Source organism: Perca flavescens, chromosome 12 (assembly GCF_004354835.1).
Source record: "Perca flavescens isolate YP-PL-M2 chromosome 12, PFLA_1.0, whole genome shotgun sequence".
Classification (NCBI taxonomy): domain Eukaryota; kingdom Metazoa; phylum Chordata; class Actinopteri; order Perciformes; family Percidae; genus Perca; species Perca flavescens.
The window spans coordinates 30,797,260-30,817,462 of NC_041342.1; the positions used below are offsets into that span (position 1 = coordinate 30,797,260).

Consider the following 20,203-nt stretch of genomic DNA (forward strand, 5'->3'; position numbering starts at 1 on the left):
GTAGAGATGTTTGCCTTCTCTCTAATATTACATTACATCATAGGTGTAATTTACAGGGTGGGTGTGTTACAACACCAAAAAACTCTTTGGATCTACACGATTCACGTGGATGACATTTTCCCATCAAAAACGGCGATTTTTGCCAAAAAGCGACTAGTTTGCAGGTATGCTGTCTGTTAACGCCAGCGTGGCCTGACGTGGTCCTACTCAGATTCTAGTCAGAGTATGAGTCTGATTCTGCTCCACTGGGCTGGGATTATGGGGCGTGTTTCAACCGAACCAAGAAAAGAAAATGCCTCTGCACTCAATTGGATAGACCTACAACCAATCAGAGCAACGGACAGACCTACAACCAATCAGAGCGCCCCATTTTCTTATCAACCATTGGGGCCAGCTGATTAATTAAACTTTTGCCGAATCCCGTAGGAAGGACGGCAGAAACATCTTTCCGATCGACAAACGCCTTGATGGCGGTTCACAGGTCCTCTTTTAAAATGAACGCGCTGTCGATATCTTCTATAACAGACGCAATAATACACATCTCAATTCTCCAGCGGCAGCCATCTTTGTTCTAAACAAATTCAACCCAAGTGCTCTTTGGTGACGTGGTTGATTGCGTTACTGTTGATTATCTGTCCATCATTGTATAAAGCCCGCCCCCTGACAATCTGATTGGTCCAAACGGCTCTGGTTGGAGCGTAGTTGCTCCACAACGGATCAAGTCCAGACCGAACTTCCCGACCTCAAATGTTATGGGCGGGGCTAAGTTCGGCTGGCATCCAGGCTAGCTCACAGGTGCTTTGGATTAAAAATATTTTAATCAAAAGAGCGCCACGTGTCTGAAAGGTTTTCAATAATCACATAGCAACAGCAGCAGCACAAACAAGCTCTTGTGCTTTTATCTCAAAGTGACACAAACACAGCGCGCTCTATTGAACCCAAACTCAGCCAAAAGTCAACCGTAACCACCAGATTGTCCAAATAGATCCTGTTAAAGGGATGAAAGGAGTGACGGAGGAACAAAAAGTTATCTGCACGAGCAGGCCGAGCGTTTCTGATAAGAGCTGAATGAAAAAACGAGGCTGCACGGAAAACAATCTCCTGTGAGTTTTAACACACACACAAACACACACAAAACACAGGAGACCTGCTGCTTCGGCCTTGAACAAGTAAATGAGAGACCGAGCCGCGCTGTAATAAACACGTGTGCACAAACAAAGGATGTTCCTCTTTGATTAGGAAAAGACTCAATGAAAGGTTACACCAATTGAAAGTGATGTAATGGAAATTTCTAACTGTCGTTCTCTCTCTCTCTCTCTCTCTCTTCCCCCTTTTCATGTCTAAGCTGTCAAAAAAAAGGCCTAAAATGCCAAAAAATATAATCTATAAAAATGTATATAGCAAACTATGCACTATACAACCAAAGAGGACCCTGGACAAAAGACTGAATGAACACAAAAGCAGACAAAATATACCAACAAGTCCTCCAAACCATAAGACAATATCAGTTGTTTATTCCTCCTCTCTAATACGGCCCACAGGGGCGTTTTCTGTCCTAATATCTAAACCAGAGAACGTAACGCTCGCGGTTTTAAACATATGGTTAAAGGACAATTCTGGCACAAAATGAACCTAGGGGTTAATAACACATGTGTACCGAGTCGGCCGTTTTCTGGGATATGTTTTCATGCTAATCGAATGGGTCTCTAGCTTGAAACAAGATAGCGCAAACCGCTGATTAGCTTATAACGCTAGTCGTCGGGGCAGAGGTAAAGTAAAAATGAATCGCTATTTCTACACCACTAACAAGGCTCAAAATAGCACCACACTTCCACAGTAGCAGAATGAGGGTTCCTACATGGAAACTGAAGCATTGAGAACTTTGTAAGTGTACAGACAGTGAAGGATACAGTTTATAAAGACTGTATCCTTCACGTATACAGGCGGGCGCCATCTTGGGAAAACAGTCATGAACAGTTAAATGACAAACGCAGTGCTTGAGCTACGTTACTGGTTACTTTGACTGATCGTGACGGTTTTCCCAAGATGGGAGTTGTTGCGCTCTTATAAAAATATTGCAATACTGTATCCATTTTCCCCCCACCCCTACGGTTTACATCCACCTGTTTTTATGAGCATTTTCAGTTTGCACATTAGAAAAAATGATATCTCACAAAAGGTTTTTTATAACTTTTGGCTGAGATGTTGGTGTATCAATAAAAATAATAAAAAGCCCTAAAGAGAGCTGCTTTGAACATCTTGCCTGCAGTTTATTTCTTCAGATTTTATTCAACATCTGCCCGCTAAAATAAAGTTCTAAAAACAGGTTTCGCTCCAAGATCTCCACCATTTTACTATAGTTCATTCTCTGGACCGGACAGAGTGCAGTTTGTGCAGAATCCCACGTTACGTTTCCAGCAGCTGCTCCACCGAAACACATCTCTCTGACTTTGCTTATTTGAGACGTGGAAACAAACAAACTAGGAAACCCACAGCTTTGCACAGATCTTCTGCTGTCACATCTGAGCTGTGAAGGCGCTGTCTGTCTCTGCATTATCTTCAGAGCCGGGGACCAACTGTGCCGGCATGAAAACAATTTAGCATTTAGTCACGACGTTACCTCAGCAAACAGCGGGGAAAGGCACAAGCAGGGCTCTGTGACAGCAGCGGGCCGGTTTTGAAACTTTCGTGTGTGTGGGGTTTTTGAACATGGGTTGAAGCAGTTGGAGAGGAACCTTTGAGCTAAGCAGGGAAATGGTTGCGTTGTGCCGCATTTCAACTGCAGGGCACAGCTCGACTCGTTTTTTGACCACCCACTCTCTGAGAAATTCATTCCTCTTCCCTCTGGGCGGAGATGTTAGCCTGGTCCTACCAGACTCTGGTCCATTAGCCTGGTCCTACCAGACTCTGGTCCACTAGCCTGGTCCTACCAGACTCTGGTCCACTAGCCTGGTCCTACCAGACTCTAGTACATTAGCTTGGTCCTACCAGACTCTGGTCCACTAGCCTGGTCCTACCAGACTCTGGTCCATTAGCCTGGTCCTACCAGACTATGGTCCACTAGCCTGGTCCTACCAGACTCTGGTCCATTAGCCTGGTCCTACCAGACTCTGGTCCACTAGCCTGGTCCTACCAGACTCTGGTCCATTAGCCTGTTCCTACCAGACTCTGGTAAACTAGCCTGGTCCTACCAGACTCTGGTCCATTTCATTTGTCCAGAGAGTCTGACCTCTCTCCATTGACAAGTTTTAACTTCCTTGAAGGCGGGTACTCTGTTGAAGTTTAAAACTATTGGATCTGCCCAGAGCCACTTTGGTAGCCTGGCTCCGCCCTCCAACGTACTGTCTGGTAGGACCAGGCTAACAAGAGGGGAGACGACAACAACTATTGGCTTAGCATCGCTAGCGTTAGCCTTAGCATCACTAGCGTTAGCCTTAGCCAACTCCTTCACCGCTAACGGAGCGAGCTGGAAAATCGAACTGTTCCCGAACCCCGTGAGGAGGAGGACCACAACATCATGGCCACCAACACAACTCAATACACAAATACGCCCAGAATGCACCTGAATACACCTCCCTGTAAGACCAGCACGCCCATGGGCGCACAGATGGGCGCAGGTGCATTTGCTATTTAAACGACGTGGGCGCTGGACGGGACATAGACAACTGCGTCAGTCTTAAACTAGCAAAGACACTTGCGTCGGGCTTTGCGCTGTGCCGGGTGCAAGATAGAAAACTCTAAAACTCTGAACAAAATAATGAAAGAAAATAAGGACTGCAGCAAAAAGTAAAGTTGTAACTAGTAGTTTCAGAAATGCGACTCAAAGCAAAGACAGACCAAAGTGAGTACAGGAAGTAGAACCACTGTAAAGCTATAACACACGTTACCACCCAACATCCAGTTCACACATTTAAACTTCAAAGAGCCCAAACACACACACACACACACACACACACACACACACACACACACACACACACACACACACACAACTGACTTTGCCTTCAACTGAATAAACTCAAGGATAAGTTCCTTTATTTAAAGACCTATGAAGTTCCTCGCAGCAGTTTTTCTCCCTTGCTGTTCCCAAACTGGGATTCGGGGACCTCCACGGGGTCTGACGAGGATTCTTTGGCAAAATATGGAATAGATTAAGTCCACTGTTTGTTTGTATTCTGTTCTTAAGAAGCTAAAAGCAGAAAAAATGAAATAAAGAATAATAAAATAAATATGAATGTCTGCTATCCATTTGGATGATGATCCCTGATACAAAAACTGTGTGTGTTGGTGGTCTGTGCTACTAAAAACTCGCTAAATGGGTACTTGTAATCAGAGAATGCCTCTGGGCTTTGCTAAGCGAGTGTGCATTGGACTAAGAGTGTTGAACCAGTCCTGGCCCAGTCCTAAATAGGGTTGGGCATCTAAAGCCACACTAGAGCTCCGCTTACTGTGGTCCAAGGCTGCAACACAACAAGCGCCTGGCCGCTACGGAAACCCAAACTTGCGCATGTTAAATTTGGAACCCATGATCAGATTTGAAACCAAATCCTCCAAATGATTAGGTCAAACGATGATCCAGATGTTGGGTCTGGGAACTCACCATTGTCAGGGCTCAATCCGAGGGGCGGGATAAACGGTTGTCTTTCAAATTCCCTCTGCACGCAATAGGATAGCGCTACAACCAGCCAGAGCTACGAAGAAGGTAGCGTAGCTAGTTGATAGATTAAACTTTTGTCGTATCCGGTCGGTAAAACTCCGAACACATCTTCCTTTTTTAAGAATGACTTCAGTGCCGTTCTTTGTTCTTTTCTCAAAGAAAAGCTGAACTCCAAGTCTTCCAGAAGACCGCTGTTCCCAGCAGCAGCAGCAGCAATAAGCCCCGCCCACCGACTCTATACACGATGTGATTGGCCTGACCAAAATTTGGTTTTTCCAGCTCACAAGCCAACGCAGAGTTGCTAGACTGACCCTGGCTGCAAAATACATTTGCTGCCGCTAGGGTGAGTCTAGATTTCTAGGCTACCAAACGATTCCACCGGACAATCGTCATTTTTGAAACGATTGAATCGGTTCCCGATGCCCGACCCTGGTGCTAACCTCTTACCAGTCTTGCGGTGGTGGTGGTGGTGATGGTGGTGGTGGCGGTTGTGGTGGTGGTGGTGGGCGGAGATGTGGACGTGCTGGGCCAGGACGTCGGCCAGCCTGCCGCCAGCCGCCCCGCTGCCCCCGCTGCGCGTGGAGGAAGAGGAGGAGGAGGCCGTGGAGGAGGTGGTGGTGGTGGTGGACGAGGTGCCGTGGATGGCCCGGTTGATCCAGTGCTCCATGCTGATGCTCCCCTCCCGACTGGTCCCGCCACCTCCGCCTCCGTCCTCTTCCTCGCCGTCTCCGCCCTCCTCCCCATCGGCGTCGCCCGGACCCTCGCCTTCAGAACCTGAGGATGTATCTGAGGGGTGATGGGTGTGATGGATGGAGAGAGCATAAAATAAAGCCTCACAATAACAAGTAAGTACAAATTGTGGACTGAAATATTTCATTAAACCATGGAAAAATAATTGATCTCTCATTAAAAATACAAATCTAGTTTAATCCTGACTGATGTACAATCTGCTATGTTTAGAGACGGGCAGAAAAATAGTTTCTATTGTCTGGAGTCGCGCGGGGGAACTAAAGTTTGCTTTTAAAAGAGTGTGTGTGTGTGTGTGTGTGTGTTCTTGTATAACTATATTCGCGGGGTCCAAAAACCACGAGTCCAGTATATTTGTGGGGTCCCGACAGCTTAGTGGGGGCCAAAATGCTGGACCCCACAAGTTTAATGGCCTGTTTGAGGGTTAAGACTTGGTTGTAGGATTAGGGATAGAATTAGGTTATGGTTAAGGTGAGGGTAAGGGTTAAGGTTAGGCATTTAGTTGTGATGGTTAAGGTTAGGGTAAGGGGCTAGGGAATGCATTATGTCAATGACGGGTCCCCACAAAGATAGTGCCACAAACCTGTGTGTATTTGTGTGTGTGTGTGTGTGTGTGTGTGTGTGTGTGTGTGTGTGTGTGTGTGTGTGTGCACATTTGCATGTGATTTCCATAATGCCTACAGCATTATAAAACTGGTAGTGGTAATATGAATAACAACAGAAGCTGACCCAGTTCTCACACTCTGTGTGTGTGTGTGTGTGTGTGTGTGTGTGTGTGTGTGTGTGTGTGTGTGTGTGTGTGTGTGTGTGTGTGTGTGTGGCAGACACACAGTAAACGAGTCCATCAATCAACCAAACAAAAAGAACCAGACATTTTTGACCAAATCAGAGTTAAAAGCGTGAGAGTGACTATCAGACTCATGTTCATCATGTGGACATTTGCACCTTTAGCTTTGCGTTTAGCTGGTTGGATTTATGGGGACTAGTTGTAATGCGAATTTTCTGCTTCATGCATTTAAAGTGATGGTTCGGAGTAATGTCACCCTAGGGTCCTTTGCACCATTACCTCGAACCAAACACCCCCCCCCAGAAGCTTTTTTCACCTGGGTCGAACATTGGGAGAGTTAGCGTAGAGTAGCGTTATCAGCTGAATAGCTTAGCGCAGGGGCTAATGGATCCGAAGTGTCTCTTATCATTACCCCACTAATAATGCCCGAAATGATACCAAACTTCTACACTAGTACAAATAGGTTATGTACTCATAAAACGATGGATTGGAAAGTTTTTAAGTACACCAGAAGTTTATGTAAATAAACTGCTGCTGCTGCTGCTGTTACTACCGGGCAGTAAGAGTGCTTAGGGCTGTCTACAAATTACAACACCGAAAAGAGATGCAACAAAAATATTTATTAATTTAGTGATTAAATAAGGTAATGTCTCCAAACTTACCTCAATTATAACTTGTCTCCTGCTAGTTATACTACAGCACTTACTTTAAAAAAAAAGTTAAATTAATAAATATTTTTGTTGCATCTCTTTTCGGTGTTGTAATTTGAAGACGTCCCTAAGCACTCGTCTCACAGCAGCAACAACAACAGCAGAGAGCAGAAGCCAGCAGGCAAGTGTTATTTACATAAACTTGTGGTGTACTTACAAACTTTACAATCCATCGTTTTATGAGTGCATAACCTATATGTACTACTGTAGACGTTTGGTATCATTTCGGGCATTATTAGTGGGGTAATGTTAAGAGACACTTCGGATCCATTAGCCCCTGCGCTAAGCTATTCAGCTAATAACGCTACTCTACGCTAACTCTCCCAATGTTCGACCCAGGTGAAAAAAGCTTCTGAGGGGGTGTTTGGCTCGAGGTCATGGTGCAAAGGGTGAAATTACTCCACTACCATCACTTTAAAGAGTAATTAAACACCCTAATCAGGCTGTCCCTGCCTGGCACACACATCTAAAAAAAATCAACAACCCCCAGGCCCAAAATGCATGGGGCTTCAAACATAACTCATTTTAAAATGTTGAAAGTACATTTTTATATCAAAGAATTGTCCCCATTGTTTGGCTACTGTGACTTTAAAAGGTGACATTTCTTGGTCGTCATGGAATAAAACGGACATTTGCAGTTTAACCCTTGTATTGTGTTTGCCTGTTTATATAAAGCATAAAGTAGCCTGTAAAGTCTCCCCCAGGTCTGTCTTACATCTTCTTAGCCAACTTGATTCCAACTTATTACCATTACTCGTTTCACACTTCTTTGAAATGTATGGTCACTGCACCTCATTTACATGAAAAATTTATTTTTATTTTGACTAATAGTTAAGAATAAAGGAACATAATGTTTATGTATTATCACAGATTTTGACCTGGGTAGACTATGAAAGTAGTGATCATCCATTTTTATTTTAGTGTTAATTTAGTGGAAATTTGGTTGACAGAAACCCATATTTCTGATATAAAAACTTCAAAAAAGGGGTCAAATTTGACCCGAGTGCAACATGAGGGTTAAAAGTGCCGTGGGACTCGACCTGTTAACTACCCATGGTGCTTTGCTGACATGCATCAATTGGCAAATCCGTGCCTCGTTATGAGCAGAGCCCTGCGGAGGCAACCGGTGACAAAACACAAACATGTTGACGAGAATAAATGCAGGCGGGGCGATCTGGGAATGTCATGAAATAAAAACACAACACACACCCTGACGTCCCTGACGCACAGCAGCTCCTCATGAAGCTTAAATATATATTTATTGAGAAACTGAGAAAACGCAGCAGTCAGAAGCCAATAAAAAGCACATCCGAGTGCTCCACTTGCCATCTGTGCACGATATACGACATGCTGCTCGGCAACACTGTCCTCAAATGAACCCCACTGGCAGACAGACTGTGTTTGTGTGTGTCTGTGTGTGTGTGTGTGTGTGTGTGTGTGTGTGTGTGACTGCTTTTACCGCTCCCTCAGGACATGAGCTTTCTGAATCTGCAGGATGAACTGTGTGCGTTTCTGTGCGTCATGTGTGAGTGTGTGACTGGTGTGTGTACTGTACTTTCCTTTGTGCAAAACGGAAACAAAATAATAAACAGACAAATCACGAGCATATTTTGCATAATTGTGCAAGTGTTACATTTATGAAGGCTTTATGTCGGTGGTTGTTGACTGTTGCATGCGTGGGTGTGTGTGTGTGTGTGTGTGTGTGTGTCTGTCATATTTATGAGGTACATCCACACATTCTGCTCACTGCACAAAATGTGGACAAAATAACAGAACAGAAACTATGTACAAGTGTTTTTAAAGATTCACATCCCTATGTACTATGTACATATATCTATGAAAAGTAATGCACCGAACTTTGTATGTATTCCACGTATGGCTGTGTTATAAAACACAGGGTTTTCAAGCTGGGGAGTGAAGTTTGTGTCCCGGAAGAACTACTTAAAGGGACAGGTGTCATAAATGATGCCTGTGGCTTGCACAGTAATAGCGTTACTGAAGGCTAGCTCTAGTCTCGCGCTGAAGTCCCGTGGGAATTCAGTTGTTGCAGGAAATGGTAAAACAGTAGTGTGCAGATCGGAGCGCAGGGTGTGAAGAGTGAAGATCGGAGGTGTTCACAAGGGAAGAAGCTTGGAGTAAGAATAACGTGTGTTGAGCTACTTGTGGAAAAGAAATGTTTCGCGTTTGTGCCTTTTCGAATTGTGGCAACAGAATGAGAAAAATGCAAAAAACCTAAACTTTCATCACGGGACTTCGGCGCGAGACTAGAGCTAGCCTTCAGTAACGCTATTACTGTGCAAGACACAGGCATCATTTGGACCGTTTCCATGTAGTTACATAGTCACTGATATTGTCATAACCACTACCGTGCTCAATTACCTATTTTTGAGGGGGAAATTAACTTATATTTTTCCTCACGAAGGCATGACCTCCGTGATCGACTCTTCTGGGCTTTCGGTGAAGCGACCGATGGAAAAGAGGTAGGTGACAGTACAAACTTTGAACTTAAACGGTTTCTTCACAGTGTCTGAGTTGAAAACGCATCTTGTTGTCACGTAAGGGCCCTGTTCATGTTGCAAAGACATTTTAATTGCATTTTGTGTCTGTTAAGAGGCGCAAAGGCACTCTTTAGAACATGCCCCCACAACTGGCATTTTAGCTAACTGGAAGCTCTGGCCATTAGCTGCAGCAACTCCAGTTTGCTAGCACCGATTTTTTTTTCCTATCGACAGTACTCAGAGACATCTAGCGATCAAGATTCAGGTAAAAATCGGCCGGATTTCTCCTTTAACTAGAAGTTTTGGCGCTTAATAACTGTCGTCGTCGCAGAACGTCATCTTTTGTCGGCTAAACTTAACTGCAATCAAGGACGTGGGTGATTGTAAAGTTACTGTCCAATTTGGCCATTGATGAATGAATCAAATAACACTGCAACTGTTTGAATTGGCAGTTGGACTCGTTGTAGACACAGAAACATCGGAAAATAGGGTCCAGGTTGAAAAAAACGGTACTTTAAAGCCCTGGTTACACGCCAGAAAAAGTAACCTTTTAATAATCAGTGTTAGACTTTCGGCTGTGCTTGTTGCAGACCTGTGAGAGCAGAGAGTTTGATTCCGTACCTGGTGGTGTGTAAGCGTCCATTGAGGTCTGGACCACCAGCGACCGGCGCTTGGAAGGCATCGGCACCGCCATCTTCCTCTCTTTGTGCTTGGCCAGGGCCGCTTGCACCGCCTCTGTGTGCACATCTGGACACACACACACACACACACACACACACACACACACACACACACACACACACACACACACACACACACACACAGTCGATTAGTTTACTTTGTATTTGTGTTGGCCATTCCCGAAACCCTGCCACATATCTTTTAAATGAGTTTTCTCTGTCTGCCAGAAATCCATTTCCATTTCCTTTCATTTCTGTGCTGTAAGAAAATGATCTTGTAGATAATTAAAACATGCTTGAGATTGATCATTCAAAATGTAGCTCTAACATTGATGTTTTAATCAATCTAATAATGTCATGCAGAATAATAACATAGCAGACACACAGGACATTTCCTGCAGAAAGAAATCTAGTTAATAATAGACTTTTTTTGTATTTCTCCTTCAGTAGGCCTTTGATTTTTCTAGGACTTTTGCTTGTAATGAAGTCTTTTTCCATTGTGGTACACTCGCTTAAAGGCAGGGTTGGTAACTATTTCCAATATAAACTTTTGTATATGTTGTTTGAAATGGTCTTTACACCCTGACAGCAATGAATAACTTAAGGGCTCTGAAAAAGGAGTGAAAAAGATCTGTAGCTGCAGTAATCCTGTAAAAACGCCCACCAATCACTGCTTCGCGGCACCGGAGCAATCCCAGAAATGAAATGTTGTGGCTAGCTTTCAACACTACCAAGCCTGCCTTTAAATAAAGGGTCTTGAGAGCTACTAACCATAACGATGACAGGGCTGACCCAATAACCAAGGAAACAAGTCGATCAAGTCCAATCTTTTTTTTTTTTTTTACATTCAGGCAGCGATAATGTGGCTGCCAGTGTAAACATCGGGGAAGGGTCTTAAATAATAATCAGAGAGTCCATCCAGCCGAAGCACTGAGGTAGAGAAACAGCAGCAGGACTATCGGCTGTATTTGTGCTGCGGTGTCCTCGCAAACAAAGAGTGACGCGTTCCCATTTATTCACAATCGGTTCGCCCACGCAAACATTCCCCGCTTGACAGCATCTCCCGTGAGGCCCTGTGGTTTCAGACTGGATTAAGTTCGGGGAGCGTCGGCGAAGACGCTTTGTAAATTAGTGTTTCTAAAAGCGAGATGAAGCTCTGCGATGTAGCCACAGCTGGGTTTGTTTGACTAGTGTCTACTGCTGTCAGAAGGCAAACACACCGGCTAACACACCGGCTGTCAGACCCGATAATGACATAAGTAAGACATTTGTTGGAATGAATGGGGCTCACACGTGTATGTTTGGTTGGCTGCTGTGTGTGTGTGTGTGTGTGTGTGTGTGTGTGTGTGTGTGTGTGTGTGTGTGTGTGTGTGTGTGTGTGTGTGTGTGTGTGTGTGTGTGTGTGTGTGTGTGTTTATGTTGGGGAACGGAGGTAATCTAAATCTCAAGTGCCCGTTTATTGTCTTATGGTTGACTGAGTGCGACATCACACAGCTTTCCTTCTTCACTTTAATGGGTTAAAAGGTTTTTAGGGGATTTATTTTCTGTCGGAAACAAACTCAAACAAACTCTCCAACAGCATGTGGGAACAGAGAAATAAAGTAAACCAGGTTTTCCCTCCACTGGTCCAGGAACTCAAACGTGTCTCTTTTCTTATTGGACACCACATTGAATTCTTACTGATTAATTTTGTGTGAGATGCCACTGAAAAGAATTGAAATGCTCAGTTAATCCTGTGTTAATCCGTACTGGACACCAGATGGAACAAAACTAAACAATGCATGTTTGTAAGAGCTGTGACAGATTTGTCAAAAGCTTTTTCCACAGAATCTGTGCCAAGCAGTGCATGTATACCACAGCACGTTTTTCTCCCATCCCAGAATGCTGTGTGGAATAGCCAGACCCTCCTTCGCAGTGCTGTGGAGGATGGTCTGGCAATGCGAGACTACACCTAAATCACGGTTGCAGATAGAGGTAGACTGATTAATCGGCACCAATAGTTGATTGGTGGAACTATCGTTATCGGCAAAAATCCATACCGATAGTTAGTTTTTGATGATGCCTTTGTTTATGTTTTCAACCAATGGGAAGGCCGGTCCGTCACACATTATGCCTTATATGGGCATCCAAGCGAGAACAACGAGTATAGTTGGAAAGATAGATCAGATAGGTCAGAGATTGTCTATCGCTCTAAACCGACAGTTTAACTGTTTTTATTTGTTATTTATTACTTTTTGTTTCAGTTTGAATGAATGTCTTTTATTGACTTCAATAAATATATTTATTTCATTTAGCATGTTTTCATGGTTCAATAAAATTTTTATAATAAAGTTCAGCACTGTTTTAATTGGAGTGTCATGTTTGTTTTTATCCAGTATGAATTCTAAATACTATCGGTCGATTAATCGGTTATTGGCAAATACGGCCCAACCTAGCTATCGGTATCGGTAAAATCCACTATCGGTCGACCTCTAGTTGCAGCTGTCGCCGTTGGTCCTGCTCGGTGCCCTGCTACACCCTGCTACGCCTTGCAGTACCCTGCTACACCCTGCTACACCCTGCTACGCCTTGCAGTACCCTGCTACACCCTGCTACACCCTGCTACGCCTTGCAGTACCCTGCTACACCCTGCTACGCCTTGCAGTGTCCTGCTAAATCCTGCTATGTCCTGCTATGCCCTGCAGTGCCCTGCTACGCCATGAACTACTACAACTTCTATTTCTAGTCATAGTTCCATTATCTTTATTATGACTATTATTGCCACTGTTCATCACACCCCCAACCGGCACCGTCAGACACCGCCCACCAAGAGCCTGGGTCTGTCCCAGGTTTCTCCCTAAAAGGAAGTTTTCCTCGCCACTTGAGGTTTCTCCCTAAAAGGGAGTTTTTCCTCACCACTGTCGCACTAAATGCTTTCTCTTGGGGGAATTACTGGAATTGTTGGGTCTTTGTAAATCATAGAGTGTGGTCTAGACCTACTCTATCTGTAAAGTGTCTTGAGATAACTCTTGTCATGATTTGATACTATAAATACAATTGAATTGAACTACATCATTACAGAAGAAACGTCCTGACCGATGTATGGTGATGGACAACCCCTTCCTCTTACCTGATCGGTAACGTTCGTCTCTGGAGCCAGAAGACCGCCGGCGGTGGTACCGGGAGGACGAGGACGGGGTGACCGGGGTTCTCCTCTCCTGGCCCGTGGACGGATCCATTCCTGGAACAAAATTAAATCAGATTTAATTCATAGCCTTCATATGTTTCCAATCTTAAAAAAAAAACAATGCCCCCCAGTTTATTTCTCAGTATTCTGTTTTTCTACACTATACATTTTTGCATTATTGTGTGTGTTGGATCCATTTCATTGGCAACCAGCGTGTGACGCTGTGGGTAGTAAAAGTTTATTTAAAAGTGTCCTAACTGTTATAGCTGTGTTGGATACAGCGAGGTCACAGATTTTTTAGCGTGGTTTTGTGGTATTGTGGTAACGTTTGAAGATGGAAAGGAGAACTGTTATTTTGTTTGATTGGTTTTGTTATTATTTCAAATAAAAGGATTGGCATATCCAACTCTAAGTTTCAGATTGATATTGGAGGAAAAACTGTTTGTTTTAAAAGCATGCAATCTACACTGGACCCAAGCGTTAATTGCTGACCAAAAGAAAGAGCAAATATCCGCCAACAGTATTGTATTTCCAAATGCAAATATGACTCCGACTTTCATTGATCAAAAAAGGTTAAAAAAAAGTACGTTGATTACTCTATCCGTGGTACGGCACCTTAGGGGCTTAAAGCTTGGGCTAAGCCTCCACACGTTGGATTGAACACGGCAGCAAAAAAGAATTTAAAGTGCAGTTTTCTACAGATCTCTTCTTCCAACTAACACGAAAAATCTCGGAGTGTCTTTCGCGATATGTTGCAGGCTTTCACTATGTGTTTATTGCGCCAGTTGACATTGCGATGACGATGAAAAAACGATTTATTGTGCAGCCCTATGTACCACACACCCATGTGCATTCACACACACACACACACACACACACACACACACACACACACACACACACAGTAACACAGACTCCCTTCACACCAATCAATAAGTCTGATGATAATAACCACCCTCATACTGACAGCTACGACCGCCGTGGAGCTGCTGATCTATGAGCATCCATCTCAGCTTCACACTTGCAGCCTCGTCTGTCTTCATTAGAGCTCTCAGAGCATCGCCGGCGCTCAGGAGGAAAGCGTAAAGTTGATTAGCCGACCATATAACGACTAGCAGCCCACGCTGGAATAAATGACAGGTCTGGGAAATACCTCGCTTTGTTGTTTCCTCTGGGGAGTCTGGAGGATGGATGGATGGATTCCCCCCCCTCCCCCTCCTAACACGTTCTATTTCTTTTTTTGAAATGTCTTCTTTCTCTCCTCTTTCTTCTTACTCAACTCTTACTATACTATACAGATTAAGATTAGACTAACATATTGTTCGTACATGTTTGTCTTTGTTTGCCCATTTCTTTTATTTGATTGAGTTCATTTCGAACATGTTAAAAATTAAAAAATTATCAAAGATGAATAAGAAAAATGATTCAAATAAGAACCATGTTCAAAAAGGAGTAGGAAGAAGTTAATTGAAATAATCAATTGATAAATCGACAATGAAAATAATCGTGAGTCGCAGCTAGAGATGGTCCGATACTGCCTAAAACACAGGTATCGGTATCGGGAAGCACTGGAGTTTATGCACCGATCCGATACCACGTAATAAAGCCCTAAAGATTTATTTATGTTCTTTTTCCGTTATAACTGTCAAACTGGATAATAAAAGAAAGTTCTGTAGCATTAATGTTTGTGTTTGTTGACGTTTCACAAAGAGTTTAACCTGAGCCAAACCAACACCAAAAATAGAAATAATATCACATCCATACAGGGATAGTAGTATACAGCTGTTAAAACATAATAAAATATATGACACACTGGTATTGGATCGGTACTCGGTATTGGCCGATACGCAAGTTCAGGAATCGGAATCGGTATCGGGAAGCAAAAAATGGTATCGGGCCATCTCTAGTCGCAGCCCTATAAGGGTCGGCCGTTGTCAAATCTATTGATGCTCAACAGCAATCTGACATCCGGCCAACCTTACCCATAGCCCCCAGGGAATTTAGTGCAAAAAGATTGCTTTTGGCTCAAAACCTAGCAGTATAAATGCAGTGGTGGAGGAAGTACTGAATCGCAATACTTAAGTAAAAGTACAAATAACCAGAGACATATTTACTTTAGTAAAAGTAGAAGTACCACAATGACAACACTACTAGTAAAAGTAAAAAGTACCTCATTTTAAATCTACTTTAAGTATTAAAAGTACTTGCATAACGATTTTTCTTAATGTCTATTTGCTTACCATCTGTGGCCCAGTTTACATTCTGACTTACAATTCTGGTTATCTATCAGGGTGATCTGAAGCTCGACTTTGCATTATTTCCCACGGGACAGTGAATGCTGCACACATTTATCTAGCGAGAACACACGGACTTGGACAACAAGTATGTGGTGGCTTCACAGCGGAGGAGGACCGGGAGTGTTTTTAAGATAAATATACGGGTTGTGTATTAACCCTATGTGAACGGATGCTTCACATATGACAGCAGCAGTAACGGGAGCAGCGGTAGTACCGGGAGCGGTGCGTGCCTGGCCAATAAACGCTATTGAAGGGCGGGTCGTGGCGTGGCGGTGCAGGAGCCGCTGCTGAAGGCTTCCCTGCCGACTGCAAACGTGTGACGGTCAGGAAGACGTTTTGGCGGGGGGGAACTGATCAGAAAATGTAACGAAAATGTAACGGAACGTTGTAGAAATGTAGTGGAATAGAAAGTATAGATAATTGCTGCAAAATGTAACGAAGTAAAAGTCAAAAGTACGCACTATTGATTAAGTAAAGATACGTGAAAAATGTACTTAAGTTATAGCTGGGCGATTTGTTTCCCTAAACAAATCTGTGATTTTTTTAGAAAAAACTCGATTTACGATTCGATTTCCCCCCCTTCCATTTAAAACTAAATAACTGCGAACTGTAAATATATTTTAAAAATATATATTTATTGTATTTAATTATAGTGCATCAACATAAACAAAATTGCAAACGCAAACCCTTTCTGTAAGTGAAAAGTCCCTGTGCAGTGTGCAACAAAGATTGTTAAACATCCAAATTATTTATACTGTATTTGGATTAAAAAAATCAATTTTTTGAAAATATGAATCGATTTGACCTCCCAAATAGCTTTTTAAATCAAATGGATTTCTTTCCCAGCCCTAACTTTAGTACAGTAACAAAGTATTTGTACTTTGTTACATTCCACCACTGTGTAAATGTAGCAACAGACATACCCTGTATGTAAACTCAGGGGAAGCCTTGCCAATCCCTCTGGCCGAGGTCAAGCAGGCTACTGTAGTTAGAAAACACAGCCGGGGGGCTGGTAGTAAGTTTCTCTCTGAGATGCTGGCGGCTCTGGGTATTGTCAGCAAGCCTGGCTGACATTACTTTTCAATAAATTCATGAAGGTAGGGGTCTGTGCCCGTGGACTCGTGGCACCACTGTTCCAAAAAGGGAAGGTCCAATTATCAGAGCATCACACTGCAGCCTCTTCGGGAAATTTTGATGTCAGATTGTCTTGTGTTTCACTTGGCTGCAAGACGCATTTCCAAAGTAAGCTTGAAAGATCGAAGATGGTGGCAGTAAAGCCAAACCCAGGGGCTATTAAAATGTCCCTACAAAACAATAAGCCTACCTGCTCCAAAAAAAAAACTTTCACATAATTTTTTTGGCTGATATTTAAAGAACGGCGTACTGGATTTCATGATATCAACGTGCCCTGTGAGTAAACTAAACCTAATCTAGAATGTCAAACCGTTTAAATCTGGGTAACTAGGGAAATCCTTTACTTTGAACACTGTAAATGCTTTAATCAAATGATATCAGCCTGGCTGAGTACCAAGCAGTGCAGATTAACCAGGCCTCAGAGCTGAAATACATCACAGGGGGAGGGAAGGAAACGGTTACTGGTGTGTGTGTGTGTGTGCGTGTGTGTGTGTGTGTGTGTGTGTGTTTGACAGGGAGAAAGGATGTATTGTGTTAGATGGGTGTGAGAGGGTCTGAAAATTAGAGACTGTCTTCCCCCGAAAAACTCTCCCGGAGGTTGTTTGTTCAAGCAGCAAATACGACTCATATTTAGGTTTCTAGTGGCGGCGCCCCCTAGTGGCCGTAGTGATCATGTCGGGAGCAGAGCAAGAAGTAAGGTCACAAAGTATGAGAGCGATGATTCAGGAAATATTGTTTGGTAGTGTCCCAATTTTTTTGTCGTGTCTTATAACTAAGGTAAAGGACACACACAATATTAATACTCGTGGCAGCATATCTGACCTGTGTCCTTATAGATTTAAGACCGTGTTAGGGAAAGGAACCTTTGCCTATATGGGGGCAGTTCAGTGGAACGAGTTAGATCGTCATATTAAAGTCATTTCCAGCCTGAACTCTTTTATAAAGAGCATCAAGGTCTGGTTACTAGAGAGGGTTGCGGAATAGATTAAAGGGCAAGTTACTATTTTTATTTATTTAAGAAAAATGTTTTTATGTTATGTCATTGAGTATCTTGTCTTGTCCTGATGTGTGTTGAGCACCGCAATGGAAATAAGTCTTGGACTTTATTGTGTTTTTATCCTTGATTGTATTTGATGTCCTTTTATCATGTGTAAGGCACTCTCTTACAATTAAATAAATCAAATCAAAGCGCCAAATTTCCACGTAAGGACGCAGGTTTGGGATCAGGTGGTGCATGTGTCAAAGGAACACAAGACTTTCAGCCAGGAGACATATGAAATATGCCAAATTTTTACTTTTCTTTTCACTTTCCAAACTGTGAAAAACGTTCAGCATCATGTGTGTAACCCTCAGGAAGTGAAGAAAGATCTAAATTTCAACCCAATCTGCGACTAAACGGTGTGTTTAAAATCCCGACCTTTACCGCGACCGACGCTCTCTGGTTTAGATATGAGGCTGATTTCCTGCCACCACTCGGGGAGCTATTTTATGAAACGTTCTTGTGGGTCATATCAGAGGGAAGGGAAGCAATGAGCCATATAGTCGTATGATTTGGAGGACTTGGAGAAAATTAGAAAAAGGGAGTATTGTGTGTATGCATGTGCACAAATTTGTGTTACTGGCAAAAGTGCATACATGAGCAGTGTAGGGTCAGGATACAGAATGTGTGTGTGTGTGTGTGTGTGTGTGTGTGTGTGTGTGTGTGTGTACAAAGAACATATTGTGCACATAAATACATACAATTTAGGGTACATATAATTTAGTTTTACACAGAGAGAATTATTCTTATGAAGCAGTATCTGTGTGTGTGTGTGTGTGTGTGTGTGTGTGTGTGTGTGTGTGTGTGTGTGCGTGTATCTCCCTCCTCCGGTCCCCCATTATGAACTAGGGGCGACCCCCCGCTGGGCCTGGATGTGAATACCACACATTTTCTCCATCCCACACCCTTCATTCCTTCCCATAATGCACTTCCTGACATCCCCCCACCCTACAAACACACACACACACACACACACACACACACACACAGTATATTCCAGTAATTTGGCAGTGTCTCCAGTGACGCTCCAGTCCAATCCTCAGCAGTCAGTCGGATGCGGCGTCTCGCTGCGAAATGGACTTTGGGATCCTTGGTGGTCGGACTCGATCCCAAACAAAACATCCATCTGCGGTTTGTTACCAAAAACAACTCGATGGTGATGATTTATTAAAACGTCCTGTGCGAAGATCCGAGTCGACACATATCCTGTATGGAGGAAAATCTAATTCTCCAGTTTCCCTTTTAGAAGAAAGTGAAGCCCCAACAGTGCATGTTGGTCTGCTGGACAAAAACATCTAAATAAATAAATGGGGATTTCTGCTTTTATTTTTTAAACAAAAACCAGATACTGCTTCATAAGAATAATTCTCTCTGTGTAAAAACAACTAATACGTGTGCCAAATGTTCTTTGATTTGGCCTTAACCCTTGTGTTGTCTTCTTTTTCAAAATGTCTATATCAGAAATATGGGTTTCTTTTTAACTACCTAATTTGGATGATTCCCTATATCATGCTTCGCAAGTACAACAAAAGATGGGATCTCTACTTTTATTGACTTTTGGATGTTTAATAAAAAAATTAGCATTAGAGAAAAAACATTTTTTTAAACCAGGCTGAAAATTGAAATATTCCCTTCTGTAATTATCCTTCCTTTAATATGAGTCTAAATAATTCATAATTTCTATCCTATGAATGAGTTTTTTTTTATTGACCATGAATTCCAAAAATGAGTGTAAAACTGCTAATAAGTTGGTGTCAGTGGTGTTTATAAATGGTAGTGAAAAGAAGCAGTGTGGATTTTTCAGGACGACAAGTACACGGTCGAATGGAAGACAACACAAGGGTTAAACATCCTCAACACGTAGAAAGAATATCCAGGGCCATGTGTAGTTTTGGAGTTTATAGGAATGGATTCCAGCAAGTACAAAAAGATCCTGTTTTTATTGTTCCGCTGTTGTTCCTATGTGCTTGTGATGTTACTTTCAGCAATTTGATCTCATGTTTATTTGTATGGTTTAATTTTTTATATTTTCTAAAAGTTGATCAGCTTTTTTGACCCCTCTCCCCGATCCGATTTTTGAAATAATACCCATTCTGAGTCCCGATCCGTAGTTTGCACAGATAGTAGTCTATAGCCACGGAAATTCCACTTGCAGGATTGCTCCGTTGCCGACAGAAAATCTTCTGGATTGTGTTGGCGTTCTAACCTCCGGTGGATTTATGAGGACTATGGTTAACTGCTCCTCAGATCTCTGCAGGGTAAATCCAGACAGCTAGCTAGACTATCTGTCCAATCTGAGTTTCCTGTTGCACGACTAAAACAACCTTTGAACGTACACGTGTTCCACCAAAACAAGTTCCTTCCAGAGGCTGTTGTGTAGCGGCACCGCAGCTTTTCCCGGTGCTTAGCCCTGCCCCAGACGATTGTGATTGGTTTAAAGAAATGCCGATAAACGAGAGCACGTTTTTCTCCCATCCCGGAATGCTGT

General features: G+C 43.0%; 1 protein-coding gene across 2 annotated transcripts in view; it reads right to left on the reverse strand.

Annotated features, from left to right (window-relative positions):
- Positions 1 to 20,203, reverse strand: part of LOC114565053 (disco-interacting protein 2 homolog C) — a 299,966-nt gene that overhangs the window by 121,779 nt on the left and 157,984 nt on the right. For both annotated transcript variants that reach the window (XM_028592866.1, XM_028592867.1), the window contains exons 3-5: positions 13,189 to 13,299; positions 10,021 to 10,146; positions 5,105 to 5,443 (exon numbers count right to left, since the gene is read on the reverse strand). In XM_028592866.1, the coding sequence (XP_028448667.1) occupies positions 5,105 to 5,443; positions 10,021 to 10,146; positions 13,189 to 13,299 (576 nt within the window). The remainder of the gene's footprint in view (positions 1 to 5,104; positions 5,444 to 10,020; positions 10,147 to 13,188; positions 13,300 to 20,203) is intronic.